The sequence below is a fragment of the Papaver somniferum genome, unplaced genomic scaffold (genome assembly GCF_003573695.1).
Source record: "Papaver somniferum cultivar HN1 unplaced genomic scaffold, ASM357369v1 unplaced-scaffold_135, whole genome shotgun sequence".
Lineage (NCBI taxonomy): Eukaryota > Viridiplantae > Streptophyta > Magnoliopsida > Ranunculales > Papaveraceae > Papaver > Papaver somniferum.
In genome coordinates, this window is record NW_020622713.1 from 1,184,142 (window position 1) to 1,208,225 (window position 24,084).

The 24,084-nt window shown below is 35.9% G+C and overlaps 3 protein-coding genes and 1 non-coding gene across 5 annotated transcripts; 1 reads left to right on the forward strand and 3 right to left on the reverse strand.

Moving 5' to 3' along the window:
• The first annotated feature begins 235 nt into the window (after positions 1 to 235).
• Positions 236 to 931, forward strand: LOC113334267 (aspartic proteinase nepenthesin-2-like). The gene has a single exon (XM_026580603.1). It carries the CDS (start codon positions 236 to 238, stop codon positions 929 to 931), a length of 696 nt encoding a protein of 231 aa, XP_026436388.1.
• Positions 932 to 13,615: 12,684 nt separating this feature from the next.
• LOC113333910 lies at positions 13,616 to 15,004 on the reverse strand. Of its 2 annotated transcripts, none has more exons than XM_026580275.1 (2): positions 14,522 to 15,004; positions 13,616 to 14,094 (listed from the first exon to the last, which is right to left on the reverse strand). In XM_026580275.1, the coding sequence occupies exons 1-2, from the start codon at positions 14,864 to 14,866 to the stop codon at positions 13,894 to 13,896; spliced, it is 546 nt and encodes a 181-aa protein (XP_026436060.1). In that variant the 5' UTR covers positions 14,867 to 15,004; the 3' UTR covers positions 13,616 to 13,893. The 2 variants fall into 2 exon arrangements, with proteins under 2 accessions (XP_026436060.1, XP_026436061.1); XM_026580276.1 differs by having other exon boundaries at positions 13,616 to 14,108.
• A 3,390-nt stretch (positions 15,005 to 18,394) lies between these two features.
• TRNAA-UGC lies at positions 18,395 to 18,467 on the reverse strand. Its single transcript has one exon. It is a non-coding gene; the product is annotated as a tRNA-Ala (tRNA).
• Positions 18,468 to 19,319: 852 nt separating this feature from the next.
• Positions 19,320 to 20,588, reverse strand: LOC113334171. Its single transcript, XM_026580521.1, has 2 exons — positions 20,197 to 20,588; positions 19,320 to 19,780 (listed from the first exon to the last, which is right to left on the reverse strand). The coding sequence occupies exons 1-2, from the start codon at positions 20,521 to 20,523 to the stop codon at positions 19,568 to 19,570; spliced, it is 540 nt and encodes a 179-aa protein (XP_026436306.1). The 5' UTR covers positions 20,524 to 20,588; the 3' UTR covers positions 19,320 to 19,567.
• Positions 20,589 to 24,084: the final 3,496 nt, after the last annotated feature.

The following is a 24,084-nucleotide window of genomic DNA, read 5'->3' on the forward strand; positions in this document are numbered from 1 at the left end:
AATTTCTCGATCAAATTTTGCAAGTCTTGAGTGATTTCACTATCTGTATGTTCATCCAAATTGTCTATAACTTGTGTTATCTATTGATCGAAGTTTACAATGACGAAAGCATCAATTTTGTCTAACATTATGAATATGAAATTTATCTATAAGTTAATAAAATATTAATTAATATATAAATTAATAATTATTAATTTATCGGTTAATTAATATATCGTTTAATTAATAAAATTTGATGGTCCCGACAGCATTAATTTATAGAGTTTCTACTGTAGGTGCTGCTGGACAAGGTAAATTTTCTTATTGCTTTGAGACGTTGAACCAGAATATTGAGGGATCAGATACATATTTAAGGTTTGGTACGGATGCGACGATTAAAGATGTAGGTCTTAAAATATATATAACTCCCACTGTTATACCTACGTTTCGAACTTCTTTTTATTACTTAAATATAGAAGATATTAGTGTAGGTAACAAAAGAGTGGGATTTCCTAGAGGTACTTTCAAGCTTAACAGTCACGGAGAAGGTGGCACTGTCATAGATTCTGGCACTCCAATATCCTTTATGTATAAAGATCATTTTGATAGAGTTGCAGATTTGGTGAAGGCACATTTTAACGACCTCAGAATTGAATATATTGGTTCACAATACAATTTTAATGTTTGTTTTCGTCCAAGAGGAAGATTTGATATTACTAATTATCCTTCCATAACAATTCATCTTCAACAAGCCGATTATGTTATTCCAGATTATAAAGCTAATTTTGTGGTAACATCTGATGGAATTATTTGCTTAGAAATTTTCCGAGTGGATACAAATAGGCCTGCTTTTATTTTAGGAGCAATGCAACAATCTAATAAACGTATTTTGTACAATGTTATGGATCAATCGCTTTCATTCGCTACAAAATATTGTGAATTGGATTCTTGAAGCGACAATACCATCTAGCTGGAAATTAGCCAATGAGTAATTTACTTGTCAAAAATGTAATCAATTATTATTTCGTTTGAATTATTTCGCTTTATTAGGAACTAAACATAACTTTTTTTTATTAAAATTGTTAGGTTCAAATTCATTTACATATATACCTTACTGGAAACCGATTCTCGTAATTCTTTTAGATTGACAAGTACATCCTATTGCAATGATGCTAAAGCTCTTTTCTGAAATATTGTGCCACTTTTGCGAATTCATTATAAATTATTAATTTTTAAAGACCGAAATGTGTTAGAATTTTTTTCAGTCAAACTCACAGGTTTTGGCATGTAAAGCTTGTTTTTAGATGTATTTGATTAAAACTATATCTTGATTTATAGTCTATTAATGTTAATCTCGGACTATATGTGTGTGTGTGTTTTTGTGTGTGTGTTTAGTATCATAAATTAACCATTCGACCTTGAAGATTGACTACCAAAGAAAACAGAATAGATACATCTAGTAAGACTTTATAAACAAAGTTATGTGAAAACCGACCTTCTAATTTAATAAAATTTCTACTATTCTATATACTGAGACAATGTCGTATGATTTTGGTATTATAATGAATATTGCAAAGAATAAATTTCTAGTTCAAGCTAGTACTTGATAAATCTCGAATTATATTTGAAGTAATGGAAGTTGCGAAAAATATATCGCGTAATAAATTGAGGATAATTTATTGTTCAACATATCATAATTACGTAAGAAGTGCATAGGGGACATCAAATTATACTCATGTACACGAACTGAATTTTACGAACTGCTAATATGCTTGATGAACTAAATCTATTATTATCTTACCTATACGTACGTACTAATTTTGTCAGCTCGTGAACTGGTTGATTTTAGATCTCTAGACGCTTTTAAATTCTCTAGTTCACATACGAACCGATTTGGTCATTAAGAGAAGTGATTTGTTTTAAGAGGTCTCTGGATACTTTACGTAACTTGAGTACACAAATTGATTCGGACAGTTCATGAACTTACAGATAGAAAAAGTTTTTGAACTCCGAGATGAAAATATGTTCACAAACTGTTTTGGAAAATTAAATAATTCATTTAGTTTTTGAGAGTTATTGAATTACATGATTGCTTGATGATTCACGTACAACTTAGTCATTGTTCTTGAGCTAACCATTTGGTGCATGGATCTTATTTCGATAAATTCAAGGATGCACAATCTTATTTATAATTCAATGAAAACTTCTCTCATGCTTGTATGATTAATACATAAAAATTTGAGCTTATTTGGTGTTAATGTAACTGTAAATATGGAAATTGAAAAAGCAGGGGTCTAACAACCACACCCAATATTTCTCTTAGCAATCTGTATGGAAAAACTCCAATATAATTCCAAGAGAATCAAGTAGACAGTCAGACACAATCAATAAATAGATACAATGTTGTATACAGCAGCACGCTTCAGAGTCTCGGACAAGACAAATGTCCGAATAAGAGAGTAGAAGAATATGATACTCTTAACCTACACCACTGTACTTGTTATCCTACATTGCAACCACAACGAAAAGGTCAATTCTTTCCCAAATTAGGAACGCGCGATTGGGGGATACTTATATTAATTGGGGATATAAATTATTTTTCTCAACCAATAATGTTTGCTAAGGGTGTTTTGGGGGGGAAAAATACTAAAATACCCTTCCCTCAAAATAAAAATCTAAAAACTTAAAATCAAAAAACAAAATCACATCCCCCATTTCCATCTTCACTGTCAGCATTCTCGTTAGGGTTAGGGATTTGAAACCTAAATATTCCCCACTTTGAAAACGATTTTTGCTTTTTACATTCGGAAGTGATGAAAACCATGACAGAAGTGATAAAGACCATGCCGGAAGTGATGAAGACCATGTTAGAAGTGATGAAGACCATGCCAGAATTGATGAAGACCCTGCCTCCATGGCTACGCCCCCAGACAACCCCCGGATAGCGGCGAACATTTATGAAAATTTCCAACAAATGCCAGCATGGATGGACGACAGACAACAACGCCACCACACTGTGTTGATTGAATATTCCCTGGTACATGAAAATATGGTGCGTCGGCATTGATATAACTATGAATACCATGCCTGTTCCGACATAATGTTTTACAGGTGTTGCCATGGTGAATCCAAAGTTACATCTGGAGAAGATTCAACATAAAAGACATATTTGTTGCTAACGTGAAGACTCAGAGACATCTCTTTGGTCACTATGGTCACTCATCTCAACCAAAATTTTTGAACCCAGCATTCATACTTCTAATCTCTCCAAAATGATAAAGATTTCTATAAATCATTTTCAAACTAATCAATTAACATAACTAATTTTTATTAACCAATAAACCTGATTAATGAGGGATAAATTAGGAATTAGTGAAAATACATGGATATGGAGTGACCTTGATTTACTATTTAAATCTTGTTTTTGTCTTTTTCCTATATCCCCAATTAATATAAATATCGCAATCGCGCGTTCCAAATTAGTCCTTGTTCAATCTGATGGATTTTCTATTTAAAAAATTATTGATCGAGATCAATCTTATTTTTCAAATTTGGACGTCATTTTTTTGGGTTAGAATATTGGCGCAACTGTCATGATGCCTCTACATGATTTGTACAAATCGTTGTACTATTGTAGTTGATTCCGGAGAGATGCTAAAGATTAAATACTTATGCATTGGCAAATAATGTCACACCAATCTCAGAGAAATGTTTTCTTGTTAAAATGGCACCACTTGCCTGTCATTTATGCCCATTCTGTGATTTTTTTAAAACGGCCCACTTGTTCAGGACTTGCTCGTCTGTAGCGCGCATTGTGTGCTTTCAAATATTTTCCCATGTTTATTTTCGTCGTTAGTCAACATTTGGGAATTTTTACTCAAAAGAGATTAGAGTATTATTTTGGAATATCACGGATCAGTTGAGATCAAAGTTCTTTTTCCTTTTTTTTTTCAACTTTGGTTGATACATCATTTTCGGTTGGAACTCTATCGGGCTGGATAATAAATCATGTCACTAATCATTTTTTGTTATCTTACTGCAGCGAAACAAATTGATATTTGATTTAGGAGAATTGTGGATGGGACAGGCAAAGATAAGAGGAAGGAGAAGAAAAATATTATTAGGAGAGTAGTATAGAATCTTTACATAATTTCCCTTATATACAACCCTAGGAATTTAGTTGGACCGCACATCCATGGGCCGCAGGCCCTGTAACACTCCCCCTTGTGCGGTTCAATAACAAAACTTTATACATAATGCTTTACATATAGTTCTTCAAACGTCGTTCTCTCCTTGATGACTTGTGCCGAAATCAATTGCCTTACAAAAACTTTGATAAGGAACAACCCGGTGGGACAAAACCTTGGTACAACTATTCACATGTTGTTATCTCGTACTTTACATGTAGTTCATCACATGCAATATGATCTTCAAAGACCGACGAGTCTAAGTTAATTGCCTCGTTAAAACTTCGTCAGGAAAACCCATAGGGACAAAACCTGAACTAAAGTAAAAGAGTACAATATTAAGCAAATTTAGAACATATAATGTTGCCTCATTAAAACCTTGACAAGGAAACCCAGTGGGACAAAACCTTGACGAAGGGGAAAGAGTACAACGTGACAGATGCAAGTAAAGGTGATCCATTGCAGATGATCACTTTGCTTCGTTGAAGTTGATTAGTTGCTTCACAACTTCTTAGGCAGAAAATCCTCGTGTAAAAGACAATAGCCTTGGTTGGGAAGTTAATTCCCGGTGTTTGTTGTTGTCTAATTAAAAACCTTGCCGAGCAACAAAACCCTGTGGGAAAAAGTAACCTCGGTGAAGGAAAAGAGTTCAACACACCATTAGATGCTCCTCCTGATGTCAGACAATTTTCATTAGTCTAATGCAGTCAAAAGGAGTTTATCACACTTTACTTTGGTGACTTGAACGTTTATAAAAACCCTGTTGTTGATTCTAAAAGTTACGTTGCTTAACAGACTATCGCATTTCATTTCTTTGATTCAGATATTTTCTGTAATATCAATACGATCTTTATGTCTTCAACGTTCAACATACTTGATGTTTTTAGTGTTGTCTCGCTAAAAACCTTGTCGAGTAACAAAACCCTTTGGGAAAAACTATTCTCGATCGAAGGGAAAAAGAGTACAACACATCTTCAATTTCAAAGTAAAATATGTCGACATCATATCCTTGGATCCTCCCCCTGATTACTTTCAGAGTTGTTCCAGATAGTTCCTTTAGTCATATACTTTTCGAAACTAAATATCGGTAATGACTTAGAAAATAGTCTACCATATCTCCCCCTGATTACTTTTGTTGGAGAAAAGATTATTGTTCCTTCATAATCAACAACCTTTGGACTGCAGTTCCTTTAACATTCCTTTTTATGTCTTTGCAGGGATAAAACAAACTCATGTCAATGGTTACTTTTAAGTACATGATTACATTCATTGTACCATTCCAATGGCGTTGTGTTGGCGCTGAGCTATATTTATCTAAAAAGTTCCATGAGGGTGCAAAATTTAATCGATTACTATACTAAGTACAACAATGCGTATATTGTACTTAGATATGGGAATTTCATCTCCCAATACATTTTCGTCATCTTCCTTTAAACGAAATGGTCACTTACATACATTTGAACCTCGACTAATCGTGGGAGTGCTATCATGATGCATGTCTCAGTTAAATTTCCTGACAATTTTAGACATATGCAAACTGGTTGAATAATATACCACAAGCTCAGTATTCGCTCGAGATTTCCCTAGATTTTTCATCTCAAATTCGGATTTCAAATAGCTTTTAAGGTCTCTTATTACATCAAGAGTACCCATTACATATTTACCATCGAGATAGATAGCTACAATTCCAAATCAGGAACTTTCTTGTCAATACGCAAGGAAAAATAACTTACTTGTCTATCCCATCCAAATCAAATAGCCACTTAGACGGGTATACCACATCCGCCTGATTGCTTCAATCTAAAAGTGAGTTCTATCTAACTGTAAACGCACTCTACGGTTTAGAGTCACTTGATTTGGGAAACAAAAGACTATCAAGTACTTTTGTAAATATATTTTATCTTTTGATTCTTTCAAAGATACGTAACAACCACATACATATGCTGCATTTCAAGTCCTTTTGAAATTACCAAGCTAACTAAGTAGCGGAATACTATAAAGATCATTACAAGAGAACAATTCCAGGGATTTGTGAGAAACCTCGTGCCACAAGGTGAGTCCTTATACTTGAAGACTGCTTTCTTCTCATTATGCTTTGTGACAAATTAATCATGTGTGTCCAATAGGATTTACACTTGGTTGGTTAGCACTACCACACCAAATACTTGTATATTTGTCAAAGAACCAAGTTCTACCTGGATTGTATAGGCCAAATATGCTATTCGTTGACATTAAGCAATAAGGAGAATGGTTCGATCTCATCGTGCTCTATTTCCTTAAGCAAGTGTATATGAAATTAATCATCAATATGCTCGCATGATCTTTTCATTGACTCGTGCGCATTCTCATAATCCACTTGGGATGTCATTGTTCTCTGGAATCATTAAATTTCTGAGCGTCCTTCAGTTTGACTCATGGACATATTCAGAGACAATCTTATGAGTTCTGATGATATAAATAAGTTGTGCCTTACTCACCTAATTCCTTTCTAGGTGAGGATTGATCGAACCAAGTGGTCTCTCCAACTTCCTTTATGGAGCCACGGCCTCAACCGCACTTCCATTGAGTGTATTTGTAACACCTTAGTCTATGGTGTATATCCTTTATTGAGGATTTGTAACCTTGAAGGTAGGTTTACAACTGGTATGTGTGATCTCATCACTTTAGCAGCATCAGTGTACATTCTGAAAATCGATTATTCTTTGTCACTTCACGTTTACATTTGTGGAGTACAAGAATCAATATGAGACACAATGGGAGCACACCACGACAATTCCTGTCGTTCCCTTAGAAAATACTTTTTCTTATCTCCCCCTAATGACGGGAAGACTGTCTCATTAAAATGACAACCCGCAAATCTAGCGGTAAGATATCTCCTGCCAAAGGTTTAAAATGCGGATAATTGTTGGGAACTCATTTCCAACATAACTACTTAACAGTTTTGAAGACCCATCGTAGTACGATGTGGAGTCGTAATGGCACATATATAGTGCAACCAAAAATGTGCAAGAACACGAATGTCAGGCTTAAATCCAATTACCAACTGGTACACATAAAAGGTTGACTAATATTGGGTTCTAAAACGAATTAAGTAAAGATGCGTCTATATTGCATATTCCCCAAGCAGTTAAAGATATGTTTGTACGCATAACCATGCCTTAGGCACCATCTGTAACCTTTGAATATATCCTTTGCGAGACCTTGGGGTATAGGATACTCTGCAATGATCCTATTAAACATGCAATAACCATCAAGTCCTTTTGATGTACACTCGCTAACATTTACAAGGGATGGTGAGTCCTTACATGTAAAATATGTGCTAGTAGTTTTCCAAACGCAAATTTCTTGGGAACTATAATTAGTCCGTCAAAACATTCACCAGAGCCATAAGTCACTTTAATGGTCCGCATTCTGCATGGATATTTTTCTGAATTTCACCTTGTTTTCTGTTAAATTTTACCATTTGCATCTTAGGATGGTCTCGATCCTGTTTTACTGAAAACTTTGTAAAAATGAGTGATATGCTTTCTTACCTAAAAGCATAATGGGAAAGGGGTTGTGCATCTAGTACTTTAGAAAACGCTTATTGAGAGATATGCTGTCACTTCGCATTCTGTCAATTTTTTTCCCATTGTCTCGTCCACTCAAAGACAGTGATGTACGCATGATTCCTTTCAAAATGAAACATCATGTCACAACCAAAGTGCCTTTATGGTTATGTCAAAGCCTGTATGAGTCAATATCCAACATTTCATTGTCGGAGTCAATATGGATTCAATAATCCAAATACTATAGTGATTTACATTTCAATAGATTGACTCATTAGTTTCTCTAAGATATATTCCTTCAAAATATATTAGAGACTATATGTAAAAGATGCAATCAATTACATTCTCATCATTGTGAGTTTCCATATGATATCCACTTGCATGGGTCTCTTTGGAATTTAATAAGGTGATTAGCTCTCGGTACATATAGAGCTTTTGTGACTTTTCATCTTTGTTCCATCTTGGAAACAAAATTTGAGCATTGCTTCGCTCGATGATCCAATATCGTAGTCACATTATAAGGAAATAGTTCAACAACTAGTTTAAATTCCTTAAGCTGGTGGGAGGGAAACCACTATCTGTTAGACATTGAATCTTGAGATATTAAATAAGTGGTGTGGCCTTATTAGTAACAAACGTGAGATTCAACTCAAGTACTTTAGAGTGAATATATATTACGTTTAGGGGGGATAATATACTTTTCATCCAGATATATCTCAAGTGTTTAGAGAATTTTCGTCTCGTGATATTTATGTATTTTCATTAGTGCATAAAATGGGTCTACATCAACTAAAGTCAATTGGCTAGACAAAGTTCTTCTTGCCAAATAAAGTATGATATTCCTATGGAAATCGGTTGCTACTATGGTACCTGCATTACATTGCTTGTACCGATACCATTAACAAGATTCATTCCTAAATCTTTTATTTTTGATGCGAGCTAGAATTACATCTTAGCTTGATCCCATGTTCGGTTAATGTTTATACTTTGGTGTCATTACTATCAGGGACAAAAATACATCTTTGTCTCACAATATATATGTCCCTTTTCATATGCTTCACATAAGTCAGTACGCCTAACCCACATTACTTTAGGGTTCTTTATATTTTCAAATTTTTTCTACAATTAGCATAATTTGAGAAATTTCTTCATCTCAACGAGTCAAGAGAATCTTACTGTACATGTCAACCACTTACTTTAGGTTGAATAGCTTACTAAAGATAGTGGATCTCTTGTTTGCATACTTCAAAATAGTGGTTCGTTAGTATACGAAAGAAGTAAAAAAATGAAAAAATAAATAAATCTGACTCATATCACTTTTTGTAAGCTAAAAGAAGTTATATTTGAATCATCTTAGTCATATTTGAATCCCAATTGTAACCCGTCGACAATGTCAACAATCAACACTTCTTATTGGATGATCATTAATTAACATCAAAAATTGAGTGAATGACCATTAATCAGTGGATGACCATTAATTGGTAGTGGATGACCATTAATTCAGAAATGAAACGGCATTACTGTTTCACAAAAAATTTAATACAGCATGCACTATACATTATTAAAACACACGTTACAAACAATAAAATTTTAACAAATATAGACAGCACATTAAACTAACAGAGCAAAGCCATACATCTTGCACAAGTAAATATATTAAAAGAAAAAAAAATACAAGTTTGAAAAACGACAGAAATTTGATCCTAGAAAAGAAAATGTCTGAGCCTTAAATTACATGATGTGCCAAGAAAAAAATATAAATTTTGCTGCTTGGTTAGAGCATCGTGTCTGATAACGTGATTTAGGAGAATTATGGATGAAACATATAACGTGATTTAGGAGAATTATGGATGAAACAGGCAAAGATAAGAGGAAGGAGAAGAACAATATTAAGCAAAATAAAAATGGAGATGCAGGGTATCAAACCCTATACTTCTCGCATGCAAAGCGAGCGCTCTACCATTTGAGCTACATCCCCATGCATGTACTGCTTTTCATGTTTAGGGACAACCAATCACGTCGCAAGATTGGTAAGTGTTTTAACTCAGTACGTCAGTAGGACTGGGCTGAAGTGAACATAAGACTACCTTCTTATAATCCACCACCACCTAGCATGTATGAATGCACACATATATGGTGGTTTTCAGAGGAATGTAAAGGTTGCCTGCTTTTATTCTTACAGTCTGATAAAGAAGACTCTCAGTAAGTTCATAATCAAAGGAATTCCCTTCATTCCGTAAAATTACAGTGCTGAATGTGGAATTTTGGTAGAAATAAGAGGTCATAATACGGAAACACACACGAGAGAAGAGTTTACTTGACAAAAGAACTAGTAATTAAACCATTACTACGGAATTCATAACATCAAGTTGTACTAGAGGATATCAATATTTACAAAGGCAGAGGATATCAATGATTCCACCAAGTCTAACTTTCCTAGTTTTCGTACCATATACTACTTGTAACTTACTGCTGACAGAGAACAAAATAACCCAAACAACAAACCCATTTGTTACCTCATTGACTTAGATACGATAATCATATCAAGACCGAATCAAGATGTTGGCGTGACCTCTTCATGAAACATGCAAGCGCGTGATCAAATAATGGGGATCCTTGTTGAAGCTTACAAATACGTTGAATACCCATCTGTTCAGTACACCATGCATTTGGACCTTCTAGCCAACCAACCACATATATACAGGAACAGCGCTCTTCTCCTCCTTGGCGTGTGTGAGGTTCACGTTCTATCTGTTGTCAACACCATGTAATAGTATCAAAAATAACATTCGACGAAGCCAAATTGGCAATAATAGCATTTCCTAGATGTACAATGCAGTGTTTTCTGTCCACCCAACACCACCACTAACACCAATCTAGCAACCATGAATTTAAACATATTACATATAATAAGGAGATGAAAAGAATTTTCACTAAAACAACCCAAATAAGAATCAGGCACTGTGTCAACCCGCCGATTCAATAACTCATGTTGTGATTAGTGGAGTCAGATAAAACATTCAACCACAGGTAAAACCCTAAAGTCCTGAATCAAAACATAAATTGCCAATATCATATAAATCAAGAAATGAATCAGTCACTAACTCACCCACCGATTCAATAAGACTCACTACCTCACCACCACCAACAAACCCTAACTTAAACCACATGCACATGGAAAGAAAATGAAAACACTTACGGTAAATAGTCATACAGTCAACTCACCGATTCAATGACGCCATTGTAGAACTTTTGATCATGTTCACCTTGTTCGAGTAATGCACAGACATCCGATCCACGTCTCATATCATAACACTCTCCATCCTGTACCTGAAGGCAAGCTGGACGAAACCTGTTCAAAAACTGATCCAACTCATTTACACTTTTGAAATCCTTGACAGTGAACATCTCATCATCATCTTCATCAAACTCAAAGAATTTCACAGTAAGAACAGTGTTTTGCTTGCTTAAAACGAGTCTATCCACTGTGTACCAAGCATCGTCGTAGATTGAGCGGAAATCTAACTGTTGGTTTTGATTTGTTTTTCCCATTTTTCTGCTCTTTCTTTTTTTGAAATCCCCAGAGATTTTCTTTTGCAGAGAGAAAGAGAAGAATGGGTAAAAGTAATAATGGTGGAGTGGAGCTGAAGATGATAGTAGATAGTAGTAGTACTTAAGACAGTTGTGTACTGCAGCACGCTTCATAGTTCATACAAGACAAATGTCCGAATAAGAATATAATACTCTTAACCTACACCACGGTATTTGTTATCCTACACCGCATGGCAACCCTGATAAGAGAAAAGGGGATGACCATGTCAACCGTGATTTTATAAAAGTGGATATGATTAAAAGATGATTAACTTCAAATTAGTTTATTTGTACTCATGGCATGATTTTTATTTATAAAAAATGTGCCAGACGGGTACTTTGCTCGTTGGTGGCGGGCTCAGTGTGATTTTAAATGTCCGTTCTGCTCTAAATAATTAGAGTATTGTGCCGTATGAGTGTTCATGGCGTCGGTTGAAATCAACCTTCTGTCATGAAGCATCAAAATGATAGGTATAAGTTGCGTGATTGATCATTTTTGTTACATGTTTGTTATCGAATTCAGCTTTGGCTCAATGGTAAGTATAAATTATGATAAGTATAAATCCTATACTCGGTAGTCACAAAGGTTCAGACCTTGTGAGAAGTGTAAATCACATGAGAATCAGTTTTTGAAATATCAGAGCAATAGCCATGGAGGAACATAAACTTAAAACTCATGAAAGAATGTAAATCACATTCTGAAGGAAAAATGTTAAACTCATGAGAACATGTAATAAAATTGATGTAGTACATCTTTCTCTGTATCAACAATGATTGTTGATCCCTTTCTTCTGGATCAACTGTAACAGTTGAACTCATGATTTTGGATCAACAATGACTGTTGATCCATTACGTCAGATTAAGTTAGTTTGTTTCGCAAGTATTTCTTTTTCTAGTTTTCGTCAAACTCTTTCCTTTAATCAGTTCATGTAAGTCTATATAAAGGATGGAACTCTTGTTTACAAAACATGTATTATTATCAAGTTTGTTTATCAATCTTTTGTCTTAGAATCTTGATCCTAGAATCAGTTTTCTATTAAGTTTTTGACGAAACTTAAACCTATCCCTGTTACCTCTGTTATGTGCTACACTAGTTGGTATCAGATACAGAGTTTTTAGATTTTTATCTAGAAACAGATCCTTTCAACAGCTTCCGCAACAACTCAAAACCCTAAATTTTCACCCACCTACCTTTCGTTACAATGGGAGACAAGTTAACACCAATTGAAATTGATGCCATTGTCACAACACTTGAAACCAAGCTCAGCGCAGCACTTGAAACCAAGCTCGGCAACAAAATTGAAATGTCTTTTAGTTCCGTAGAAACCAAGTTTGCTACCAAGCTTGATTCAGCTACAAATTCTCTAAAATCTGCACTTGCTATGCATGGAGATTGTTTAGACAAATTATGGAAACATGCTTGTTTTGGTGACGCCTAAATTAACCGATGATACAGAAGGGAACCAAAGCTCCGGAGAAAAAGAAGAAGATAAATGTACGTCAGTCCCTGAATAAGGAATCAAAGTACTTCATTTCTTTTTTTCAATTCAGCATTAACTATCCTTGTTTCCAACTCAGAAGAAGTCTCATTATTACATATAGTACAACTTTAATGAATATTGTTTGGGTACATGCTTCAGTATTTTCAGCAACTCCCAAACTTGATAAAGATGAGGACGAAACAAGAAAATGAAAGCAAAGTAGTAAAGGGAACTAAGGTACCTTAACTGCATGTATTTATGTCTAGGTCCACTCAACAAATGAAGAAATTTCATTGATTTCATTTCTGCGGATGACTGTTTTTAGTAGTATGAACACGACATGAACAAACCCAGACTTGTTATTTCTTCTTTCTTTCCTTGATGGAAATTTCTAGTGAAGGTGTAAACTATGGGCAAGTATTAATCGAAGAAAATGATTTGCATTGTAAGAATTTACTTCTTCAGGACAGCAACCTAATCTGCATCAAAACTATTCAAGAAATGGTTCCAGATTTTCCTCAAGACAAGACAATGTAGTAGAGACAAATGATTCCTCCATGGTGTTGCAGAGATAACAATTATGAAGTGTAAAAGACCCCCATCGTCTGGCATATAAAATTGCTTTGCCTTTGTTATTGTCTAACTAGTTGCCTATGAATTTAGAACATGGAATCCGGAACAAAGAAGTTATTCATAGGGGGGATGATAATGGGTAATCATCTGACGAAAGCTGGTTATGAACTCGAAAATACATGATTGGTAGTTTTAGCATTTAGAGAAATGGGAGAGAACTTAGATGTCAGTGCTAAGAAAACACCAAGCAAGTATATTGAATTGAGAGGAAAACTAGTTAACCAAATTACTATTACTTACAAAATTCATGATATCGGGCTGTCCTAAAAGACATAGCAGTACATATAATTCCACAAAATCTACATTTTCCTAGTTTTCATATACCATGCTACTTAGAACTTACGCTGACCCCAAAGAAGAAGTAATCCAAACTGCGCACGGCATTTATCTTTAAGCGGCACTACTCTGCCAAATTCAAACATTTACATCAATAATGACCGACTGGTATAAGACTATTACCATTTGAAACCAAATTCAAGTTAGTTGTGCTCGTGCCATCTTCACGAAACATGCGAGCGCTTGATCAAATAACGGGGATCCTGCTTGAAGTTTATAAATGCGTTTAATCCCCATCTGTTCAGTACACCTTGCGTTTGGACCTTCTAACCACCCAACCACATATATACAAGAACAACACGCTTCTCCTCCTTCGCGTCTGTGAGGTTCACGTTCAATCTGCTAAATTCCACCTGTAATGCGATAATATAAAAAATGCATTCAATGAAGTAGCATTTCCTAGCAAAGTATAATGTAGACAGTGCCTTAAATGTCACCACCACCCACCACCACCAGGTTCACCACCACCAAAATTTAAAAGTTAAAATTAATCCTGAATTTAAACAGATAATGAGGATCAAAGAAATACGCACTAAAAGAACCTATATAAGAACCGGTAACTTGGGCCAAATAACTCCTGTTTTTTCGATAATCAAGCAATTATGAATCAGTCATTGCCTCACTCACCGGTTCAATAACATTCAGCTGAATCAAACCATAAGTTAACCCACCACCACCACCATGAAAGCTCTAAACTAACTAAAACGCAAATTCATACAGAGAAAATGAAAATTCTTGCAATGAAAGGGGAACTGAGTCGACTCACCGATTCAATAACAGCGTTGTAAAACTTGTGATTCTCTTCACTTGGATCAAATACTGCACAAACATACGATCCACGTCTCATATCATAACACTCTCCATCCTGCAACTGAACACAAGCTGGACGAAATCTGTCCACAAATTCATCTAATTCTTTCAAAGTTTTGAAATCTTCGACACTAAGTTCCTCATCATCATCTTTATTATCGAACCCCATGAACCTTACAGTAAGAGTGTTATTTTTCTTGCAGAAAACTAGTCTATCCACTGTATACCAAGCATTATCAGTGATTGAACGGAAATCTAACACTGGGTTTTGATTAAATTTTCTGGGACGACCCCGAACCATAATTACCTGTAATATCTTAGAAAATTTCTTCTACAGAGAAAAAATAAAAGAGAAGAAAAGGAGCAGTAGAAATGAGATAGTAACAATGGTGGTAGAGCAGAAGAAGTTCTGCAGATTTTAAGATAAAACTTTAACCAACAGTGAAACGTAATTTCAATGAATTCGATGATAATCGTACATCATGTTTATTTATGCAGTAGTACTGGACAACGTACTTTAGAAAAATGAATCAAGTGATTGATAGACATGTGTCAAAATTAACAGTACCAGAACCATTAAACTCTTTAGCCTACACTACAGGCCTACACCATTACTAGTTGATATCCTACACTCAGGGTAAGGCGATCAATTATTTATACCATCACGTGATTTTGTTAAAACGACCCACTTGATCGGGGCTTTATGTGCTTTCAAATGTTTATTTTCGTCATTAGTCCACATCCAACTATTATGGAGTATCACGGATCAGTTGAGATCAAAGTTTTCTTTTTCAACTTTGGCTGATACATCATTTTCGGTTGGAATATTAACCAGAGCAATTCTCATGAAAGGCCAAAAATTCATGTAAATCATGTCATTGATCATTTCTTCTTGTTATCTTATTACTACACAGCCAAATAAATTGATATTCTTTTTTTTTTTGGTTATTGTTGGGTGTCCATTCTCTATTCAAATCTTGAACTCTATTGGTCTGGATGTAAAATTCTCCATACATTAAAAAAAAAAATCCATACATTTGAAAACCTGGCGAGATTGAGGGTATATTCAAACTAATTGGGGTATACCCAATTTTAAAGGGACTCTTTTTGAGGGTTTTATGGGAGTCCTAATGGGTAAGTTACGAAACTACCCTTACCCATTAATAATCTTAATTACCCTAAATCAGTTTTTATTCTCTTCATTTCATCTTCTTATTCTCTTCTTCTTCTCCTCCCCACCATACCGACCCCCACCACCACCACCATCAAAAAAACTCGACGATTAACTCATCGAAATCGTCATTCGAAAACTACGATTAATCTGCAAGAATGGATCCGCCAAGACGTAAAGATACTCGTATGAAAGACGCTAATCGAAAACCCAATGAGTATAACCCTGGAATTGCAAGTTTGGTTCCTAGGAAAGTGAAGAAAAAAAACGGTTGAAGAAGGAGAAATTGAACCCGCTCAAAGCGAAGAAATGGTGCGATTAAGAAAGTACGGGCCTACTTAAACTCACTCTAGTACTTCGATTTGATGTTTGCATGTTAAATTAGGACAGAAAAATCGAAAATGTGAATTGGCAGTTGCGATGCTGGCAAGGTACTATGTTATCGACCTTGCCGGCATTTCATAGTTAGGGTTTGGTCGGCAAGATCTTAGGTTGAAGAACTTGCCAACTGTTTAGTATCTGTAACTGCTACTAGCAGGGCCGACAGGTTATTCAAATGTAGACCTTGCCGGCGGCAATTTTTGATGAAGCCAGCATGTTATCAGTTTTTACCCTACCGGCCCCTTGTTTTGAATATTTGGTTCCTGATGCCTAGAATATATAAAACCGGAAAGGTATTTATATAAGACCATGTCGGATGTTATTTGGCCGGCAGTGTATGGGTAATGGACCTTGCCGACCTGTAATATGAAAAATTCATGTTCTACTATGTTCATATTTGTCATCAACCGGCAGGCTATTTTGATGATACCCTGCCGGCTATACTTTAGCCGGCACGTATGTTTTAGTCGACCCTTCCGGCTATTGTTACGCCGGATTGGTTAAACCTGTCGACCCTGCCGACCTGTAAATTTTTTTCTTAATTGTTCTTGTTTAGGTTGGAAAAGGCAAAGAAGAAAGCTCTAAAAGCTCTTAGTCCTCCTTCAAGACCTCCTCGTGTTGGTGAAAAACCCTTGACTTCAACACATAGAAGGGCATAGGTTGTGCCGGGAAAAACTCTTGTTTTACATGATCCATGTTGTTTTATCTTCCAATGAAACACCACTAAAAAATGTAAGTTTGTTTTTGTAGCACGAAGTCGTGAAAGCGCGCTACTTGGAGGTAAAGGGGGAAGCATTCGCGTTCGATGCAAGCTATCACTTCTTGGCCGAAAGAATCCCAGAGGATAACCCGGACTACTTGGATGCGGTATCGTCTTCGTCGGAGGAAGATTGATGGTTTTAGAAGTTTTAGTATAGGTTTTATAGGTATACCTCTATGTAAGCCCTCACGAGACTATAACTCGTCCACTAGGGTCGCTTAGGGGTTCAAAGGCTTGATGCACATGCTAAGTGCATTCGTTTTTATGTTTCAATCAATGTAGTAACCAAAATTGCATGAATAAAGTGAATTACATCTACCCATATTCTGTTTTCTGTTTAGTATAAGTACAGGTCGGCGAGGTTATAAATCCTTATCATGCCGGCTAAAAATTCAGCCGGCACTGTTATAAATTATGTGCATGCCGACTTTACGATAGCCGACATGGTAGGAAATATTTACATGCCGACCGTAAGACAGATGAAAGGTTTAATCTACTGAATTCATAATTTCAAATTTTTAATCTAAACTCAATTAATTAATCTATTCAGAATTTTAGTGTTAATTACCCAAGGACATATTAGTCATTTAAAAAATACAAGATTAAGGGGTGGTTTGGTTTTACTTTATAATGACCAGATTTTGTCTTATTGGGTATATCCCAATTAGTTTCAGTATACCCCAATCTCGCCAGATTTTAAAAGACTGGATTGTTGGTTTTAATCACTATTTTCTCTCTTTATTTTACACCGGTGGATTGGCTTAGTAAAATTCGACAGTATTTGATGCCATGTACAAAATCATAAAGCAAAATAAAAATGGAGATGCACTGATGCAGGGTATTTAGTTCTCTGCCAAACAAAAAAGAAAATCACCACAAAGAAAAAGCAAAATAAAAAATTGTTGGTTTCAATCACTATTTTCTCTCTTTATTTTACACCGGTGGATTGGCTTAGTAAAATTCGATAGTATTTGATGCCATGTACAAAATCATAAAGCAAAATAAAAATGGAGATGCACTGATGCAGGGTATTTAGTTCTCTGCCAAACAAAAAAGAAAATCACCACAAAGAAAAAGCAAAATAAAAAATTGTTGGTTTCAATCACTATTTTCTCTCTTTATTTTACACCGGTGGATTGGCTTAGTAAAATTCGACAGTATTTGATGCCATGTACAAAATCATAAAGCAAAATAAAAATGGAGATGCACTGATGCAGGGTATTTAGTTCTCTGCCAAACAAAAAAGAAAATCACCACAAAGAAAAAGCAAAATAAAAAATTGTTGGTTTCAATCACTATTTTCTCTCTTTATTTTACACCGGTGGATTGGCTTAGTAAAATTCGACAGTATTTGATGCCATGTACAAATTCATAAAGCAAAATAAAAATGGAGATGCACTGATGCAGGGTATTTAGTTCTCTGCCAAACAAAAAAGAAAATCACCACAAAGAAAAAGCAAAATAAAAATGGGCCAAACAAAAAAGAAAATCACCACAAAGAAAAAGCAAAATAAAAATGGAGACGCAGGGTATCGAACCCTGAACCTCTCGCATGCAAAGAGAGCGCTCTACCATTTGAGCTACATCCCCATGCTTGTACAGTTTTTCTTGTTTACAATCATCAATATGAAGTCGCATGATTGGTAAGCGTTTTAACTCTGTACGTCATTACAAAATGCAACTGTAAACATGGTTTAACGAGCAATTTGAAGCTCAAGTAAATACATGTGTTGGTGTCGGAGGGTACCTAGTTTTATTGGGTTTATCATTAGCTTATTGACAACAGTAAAAAGTTGATAATTTTGTGCCCCAAGATGAGTACGAAATGGAGCTTGGTAAATCGTCCCCGAATCTTCAGGAAGCATGCCCTTATTGCCGTTCCGAGTACATCAAGAACTAGTCAGGGTCACACAAGGGGTTATGAGTCTTTCTTGTCAGCTAATTTTGTTTCTGGGACCTGTTGGAGGGAGGATTGATCTGTTTGGTTGACATCTTTGCTGTTCAGATATACAACGTCTGCACCGGAGAAGTAACACCATGGATCAAGTCATCAGTGTTTACGGATGTAGAGAAAGAGAAAGTCATCGTAGAAGTTTAGAGCAGCCGGAATGTTATTTTGGAATGTTATTTTGGGTTCGATCCTAGTACTGGAAAACGCAAATTTATATTTCTGTGGTAAATTGAAGATGTACCCCCATGTAAACTTAATGGAAATAACAGTGCTTATGCGAATGGGTTTATGTACAGTGGCATCGCACCTTGGATGGGTCGCGGCGATATGGAAAGGTTGAATCCATAATGGCATTTGATATTGGGTCTGAGAAGTTTAGAGTGATCCTAATTCCTTAGAGTATACTGTGAGTTCCTGCTACGGATTCTTAGAAATGGATGGGTGTCTAACCATGACACGTCCGAAAGATCGCACAGTGAAGATGTGGAAAATTCATGATTATAACAAAGCGAATGAAACATCTACTGCTAGCAGTGAAAAAGACTGGAGTGAAGTTTGCAGAGGAATGTAAAGTTCATAAGACTACCTTCTTATAATCCACCACCACCTAGCATGTATATGGTGGTTTCCAGAAGAATGTAAAGTTTGCCTGCTTTAATTCTTACAGTCTGATAAACAAGACTTTCAGATAATCCAAACTACGAACCCATCTATTACCTCTTTGACTTGGACACGATTATCATTTCGAAAGCGAATCAAGATGTTCTCTTGACTTCTTCATGAAACACGCGAGCGAGTAATCAAATAGAGGGGAGCCTGGTTGAAGTTTGCAAATGCGATTAATCCCCATCTGTTCAGTACACCAAGCATTTGGACCTTCTAGCCAACCAACAACATAAATACAGGAACACCTTTCTTCTCCTCCTTTGCGTGTGTGAGGTTCACGTTCAATCTGTTGTCAACACCATGTAACAATATCAAAAATAACATTCAAACAAAATCAAATTGGCAAATAGCATTTCCTGTCCACTCAACACCACCACTAACACCAAAATCTAACAACCCTGAATTCAAACATATATGGAGGAGATAAAAGAATTTGCAGTAAAACACCTCAAATAAGAATCAGCCACTGTGCAAACCTGCCGATTCAACAACTCACGTTATGGAATGAATCTACTGATTAATGGAGTCGGATAAAACATTCAACTAAAGGTAAAACCCTGAATCAAAACATAAGTTGCTAGTATCACATAAATAAAAATAATGAATCAGTCACTAACTCACCACCACATAAACCAGGTACCCATACAAACAAAATGAAAGAACTTAACACTTCACAACAAACCAATGATTGAGTCAACTCACCGATTCAATGACACCATTGTAGAACTTGTGATCATTTTCACTTACTTCGAGTACTGCACAGACATCCGATCCACGTATCATATCATAACACTCTCCATCCTGTACCTGAAGACAAGCTGGACGAAACCTGTTCAAAAACTGATCCAACTCATTCGCTGTTTTGAAATCTTTGACGGTGAACTTCTCATCATCATCTTCATCAAACTCAAAGAATTTCACAGTAAGAACAGTGTTTTGCTTGCTTAAAACGAGTCTATCTACTGTGTACCAAGCATCATCGTAGATTGAGCGGAAATCTAACTGTTGGTTTTCATTTGTTTTTCCCATCTCTTTGTGTTTCTTTTGAAATCCCTAGAAATTTCTTTTGCACAGAGAAAAGAGAAGAATGGGTAAAAGAAAGTAATAAATCGAAGCTGCTACATACCCCAAAACCACTCCCCCAATAGGTGTCGTGATCTCTCACCATTCATTTTGTTTTTGATGGGTGAGAAGCATTTTCGGTAATAATTACGCCTGCACGCGGTTCGGTTCGGTGCGGTTATAGCTAAAACCGTTCACCTAACCGTGTTCGGTGCGGTTATCACAATTAAAATTGTAGCCGAACTGTTTAGTATTCGGTTCGGTTTTTAACCGCACCGATACTATTCGGTTACGGTTCGGTTCGGTTCAGTTTTCACCTATACCCTGCACCTGTACATAAACAAGCTGACCAAAGTCTTAAATCTAAAGATTAACCAAAAAATCTGATAAAACCAAAGTTAAAAAGCAAGTAGCATAAAGAGTTGATATTAAAAGAAAAAGAGTCATCCATTTGATCTTCATTTCTCAAGTAGCAGACCAGTAAAAGATTGCAGTCCATCCATCTCTCAAGACAATCATCCCCTTAATCTTCATCCTTTCCCAAAATGTCTGCAACAAGAATGCAAAGAAGAAATATTCAAATATATTCAATGAAGTCTAATGATAAAAAGTATAAAAACTAACAGATAAAAGAAGATAACATTCATTCAAATTTCAAGTCAAAAGAGAAGAGATTCTATTACCATCTTCAATGTTGGAATTGTCATCTAGTACATAGTCACACAGAAAATCAAGAGAGATAGGTTTATGCAGCCAGCTTTGCGTACAGAGAAGTGCTTCAACTGTCATGGCAGATAGCGAGCTTCTCCATGGGGTAAGAATGCGCTTTCCGGTACTGAATGCAGATTCTGATGCAACAGAAGACACCGGTATTGCCAAAATATCCTTCGCCATAAGTGATAGCACCTTGTACTTGGTACTATTAGCCTGCCACCATGCCAGAATATCAAACTCCCTGGTAGACGCTTCACAGTCATCAAGCAAATACCTTTCAAGTTCTGACTTTGGATGAGTAGTATGAACATTCATTCTTCGCCTTTTCTTCCTTGATTCAAGCATATCCTCAATGTTCTCTTCTTGCACAGAAACAACCATGTCATCAACACCAGCAGCAGCTGTTGACCCAGTACATAAGACATCAGAACAATCAATAGTAAGTAATGATGATAACAATCTTTATGATAAAAAGCAGATAAGCAATATTAAGTAATGAACTAATGATGATCAATAGTAAGTAATGATTTCACCTTCCTCTGCATTGGCATTTGAATACATGCTGGTGTACTCATCATAAAGTCTTCCCATATCTTGTTTCACAGCCTTCAAAACAGTGGTAACCCTGAAATCATCTTGCTCATACAAACATTCCAGATCAAATTTCAAACTAGATTCTTTCTCCCGAGGATCAAACAACTTAGAAAAATACATAACAGAGTTCATATCTTCATAATCCCCCCAATATGCGTTATACTTCCGAAACATTATTTCTGCCATCCTAGAAATATGAGGATCTCGGTTTCCTATAGCTCTAAGACGAACCAACTGTTCATGGATCAATGCCAACTTCCATAGAAATTCATGTGAAGTGACCTGAACTGAAGCCGAGAACTTAACAGTAACATCAAAGAAGATTTTTAAACACTTAACAAGACACCTAGCATATGATCAGTCTGCAGCATAGGGAGCATGATGACGGGGATTGTTCTTTTTCTTAGTATTCTTCTTTCTAGATACATGTCCCCCACATTCAGATTAACTAGATGAACTAAGATAATAATCTTCATTATCAACTACAACAGTATCATCATCGGTATTAGGTAAAGCTTCACTTTCAGATTCTTTGAAAATATACTTAGAACGAAAGCTCTTGTCCTCCCTTTCTAACCTCTTAAATACCTTTTCATATGGAATGACAGCTTCAAGCATCAGATACGTAGCATTCCACCTGGTCTTCACATCAAGGAAAACCATCTTCTTACAATCAATCTTCTCGAGAGCAGCACATTCTTTGAATTTGGCCAACCTAGAGGAAGAACCGGTAACAAACTTGATAACTGATCTGATCCTTCCAACTGACTTGTGATACAACAACACAACATCTTTGACAACAAGCGCAAGAACATGCACAACACACCTTACCTGATAAGAATGGAACAAGGAAATATCATCAAAAAATCAGTAACAAGCACAAAGAAATATCATAAAGCATGTCATTTCATGTACCTTGATCAACCTACACTAAAATGTAACTTAAACAACCTGCTATCAACCTACTAGAATCAGTTTTCATATTGAGTCAGTTTCAAGTTTCATATTGAATATATATGCTATCAACCTACTAGAAGTATAGAATAAACATAGCAATAGAGCTAAGAAAAGTAATTATACCTGCATGTATTGAGCTCTCACTACTGCTCCTGTCCAATTGATGACACTGGTTTGAAGATACTCAATTGCGACACTATTTGCACTGACATTGTCCAAAGTCACACCAAAAAAATCTTCTAGACCCCAATCCAGCAAACATTTCTCAAGCATTTTCCCAATCTCCTCTCCAGTATGACCCTTGATCAAGCAAAACAGGATGATCCTCTTTTTAAGTTTCCAATGGATATCAATAAAGTGCACTGTCACATACATATAATTGAAGTTGTTTGGGGAGGTCCATGTATCAGTTGTAAGAGGGAAACTTTGTTTACTTTCCTTGAAGTATTTCTTCAACTTCTCTTTCTCATCTTTGTACATAATTAAAAGATCTCTATAAATGGTCATCCTGCTTGGCACCTTGAATCTAGGTTCAAGCTGTTCACTATATCTTCTAAACCCTTCTTCTTCTACAATTCTAAATGGCAGTTCATCTATGACGACAAACTCAGTCAATCTTCTTCTACACATATCCTTGTCATAACTTACAGCAACCAGCTGTGATGACTGTCCAGGCCTTGGTGGTGGAAACACCAAACTCTTTTGTCCCTTGAGCTTCTTGTTGGGATTCTCTGGACATGTGCCTAAATGTGTCTTCATGCTGGAAGTTCCATTTCCTCTACTATGTGCTTGCAATTTCTTATAACAATGCTTACACTGTGCTTTTTCTTCGCTGATCCTTATAAAGTCATTCCAAACTTTTGATCTAGTTTTCCCCTTCTTCTTCGGTACAACTTCAGGTGCAGGATCCTGTGTAGCCTGCTGTGTAGCTTGTGTTTCTTGAGTAGCATTAACTTGAGGTGTTATAGATAGTGTCACATCAGTAGAACCAGCTGCAGTGGATGGAAAGGGAGATGCATTTGCCATCTTGCAGCTTGATAATGAAGCTGAACTTGATCCAATCATTTCCCTGCCAAAGGTAAACAAGTTAGTTCTTACTTCTTAATACAAGCACACATATTTCTTAAAACAATCAAGTTAGTTCTGATTCTGAACTTCATAATGAAACTATTCATTCAATTTCAGGCACATACCATTAATATCTCAATTACACAAGCAAAATCCAAACTGCTCTTTCAATTTCAGAGTAAACCTGACTAATTC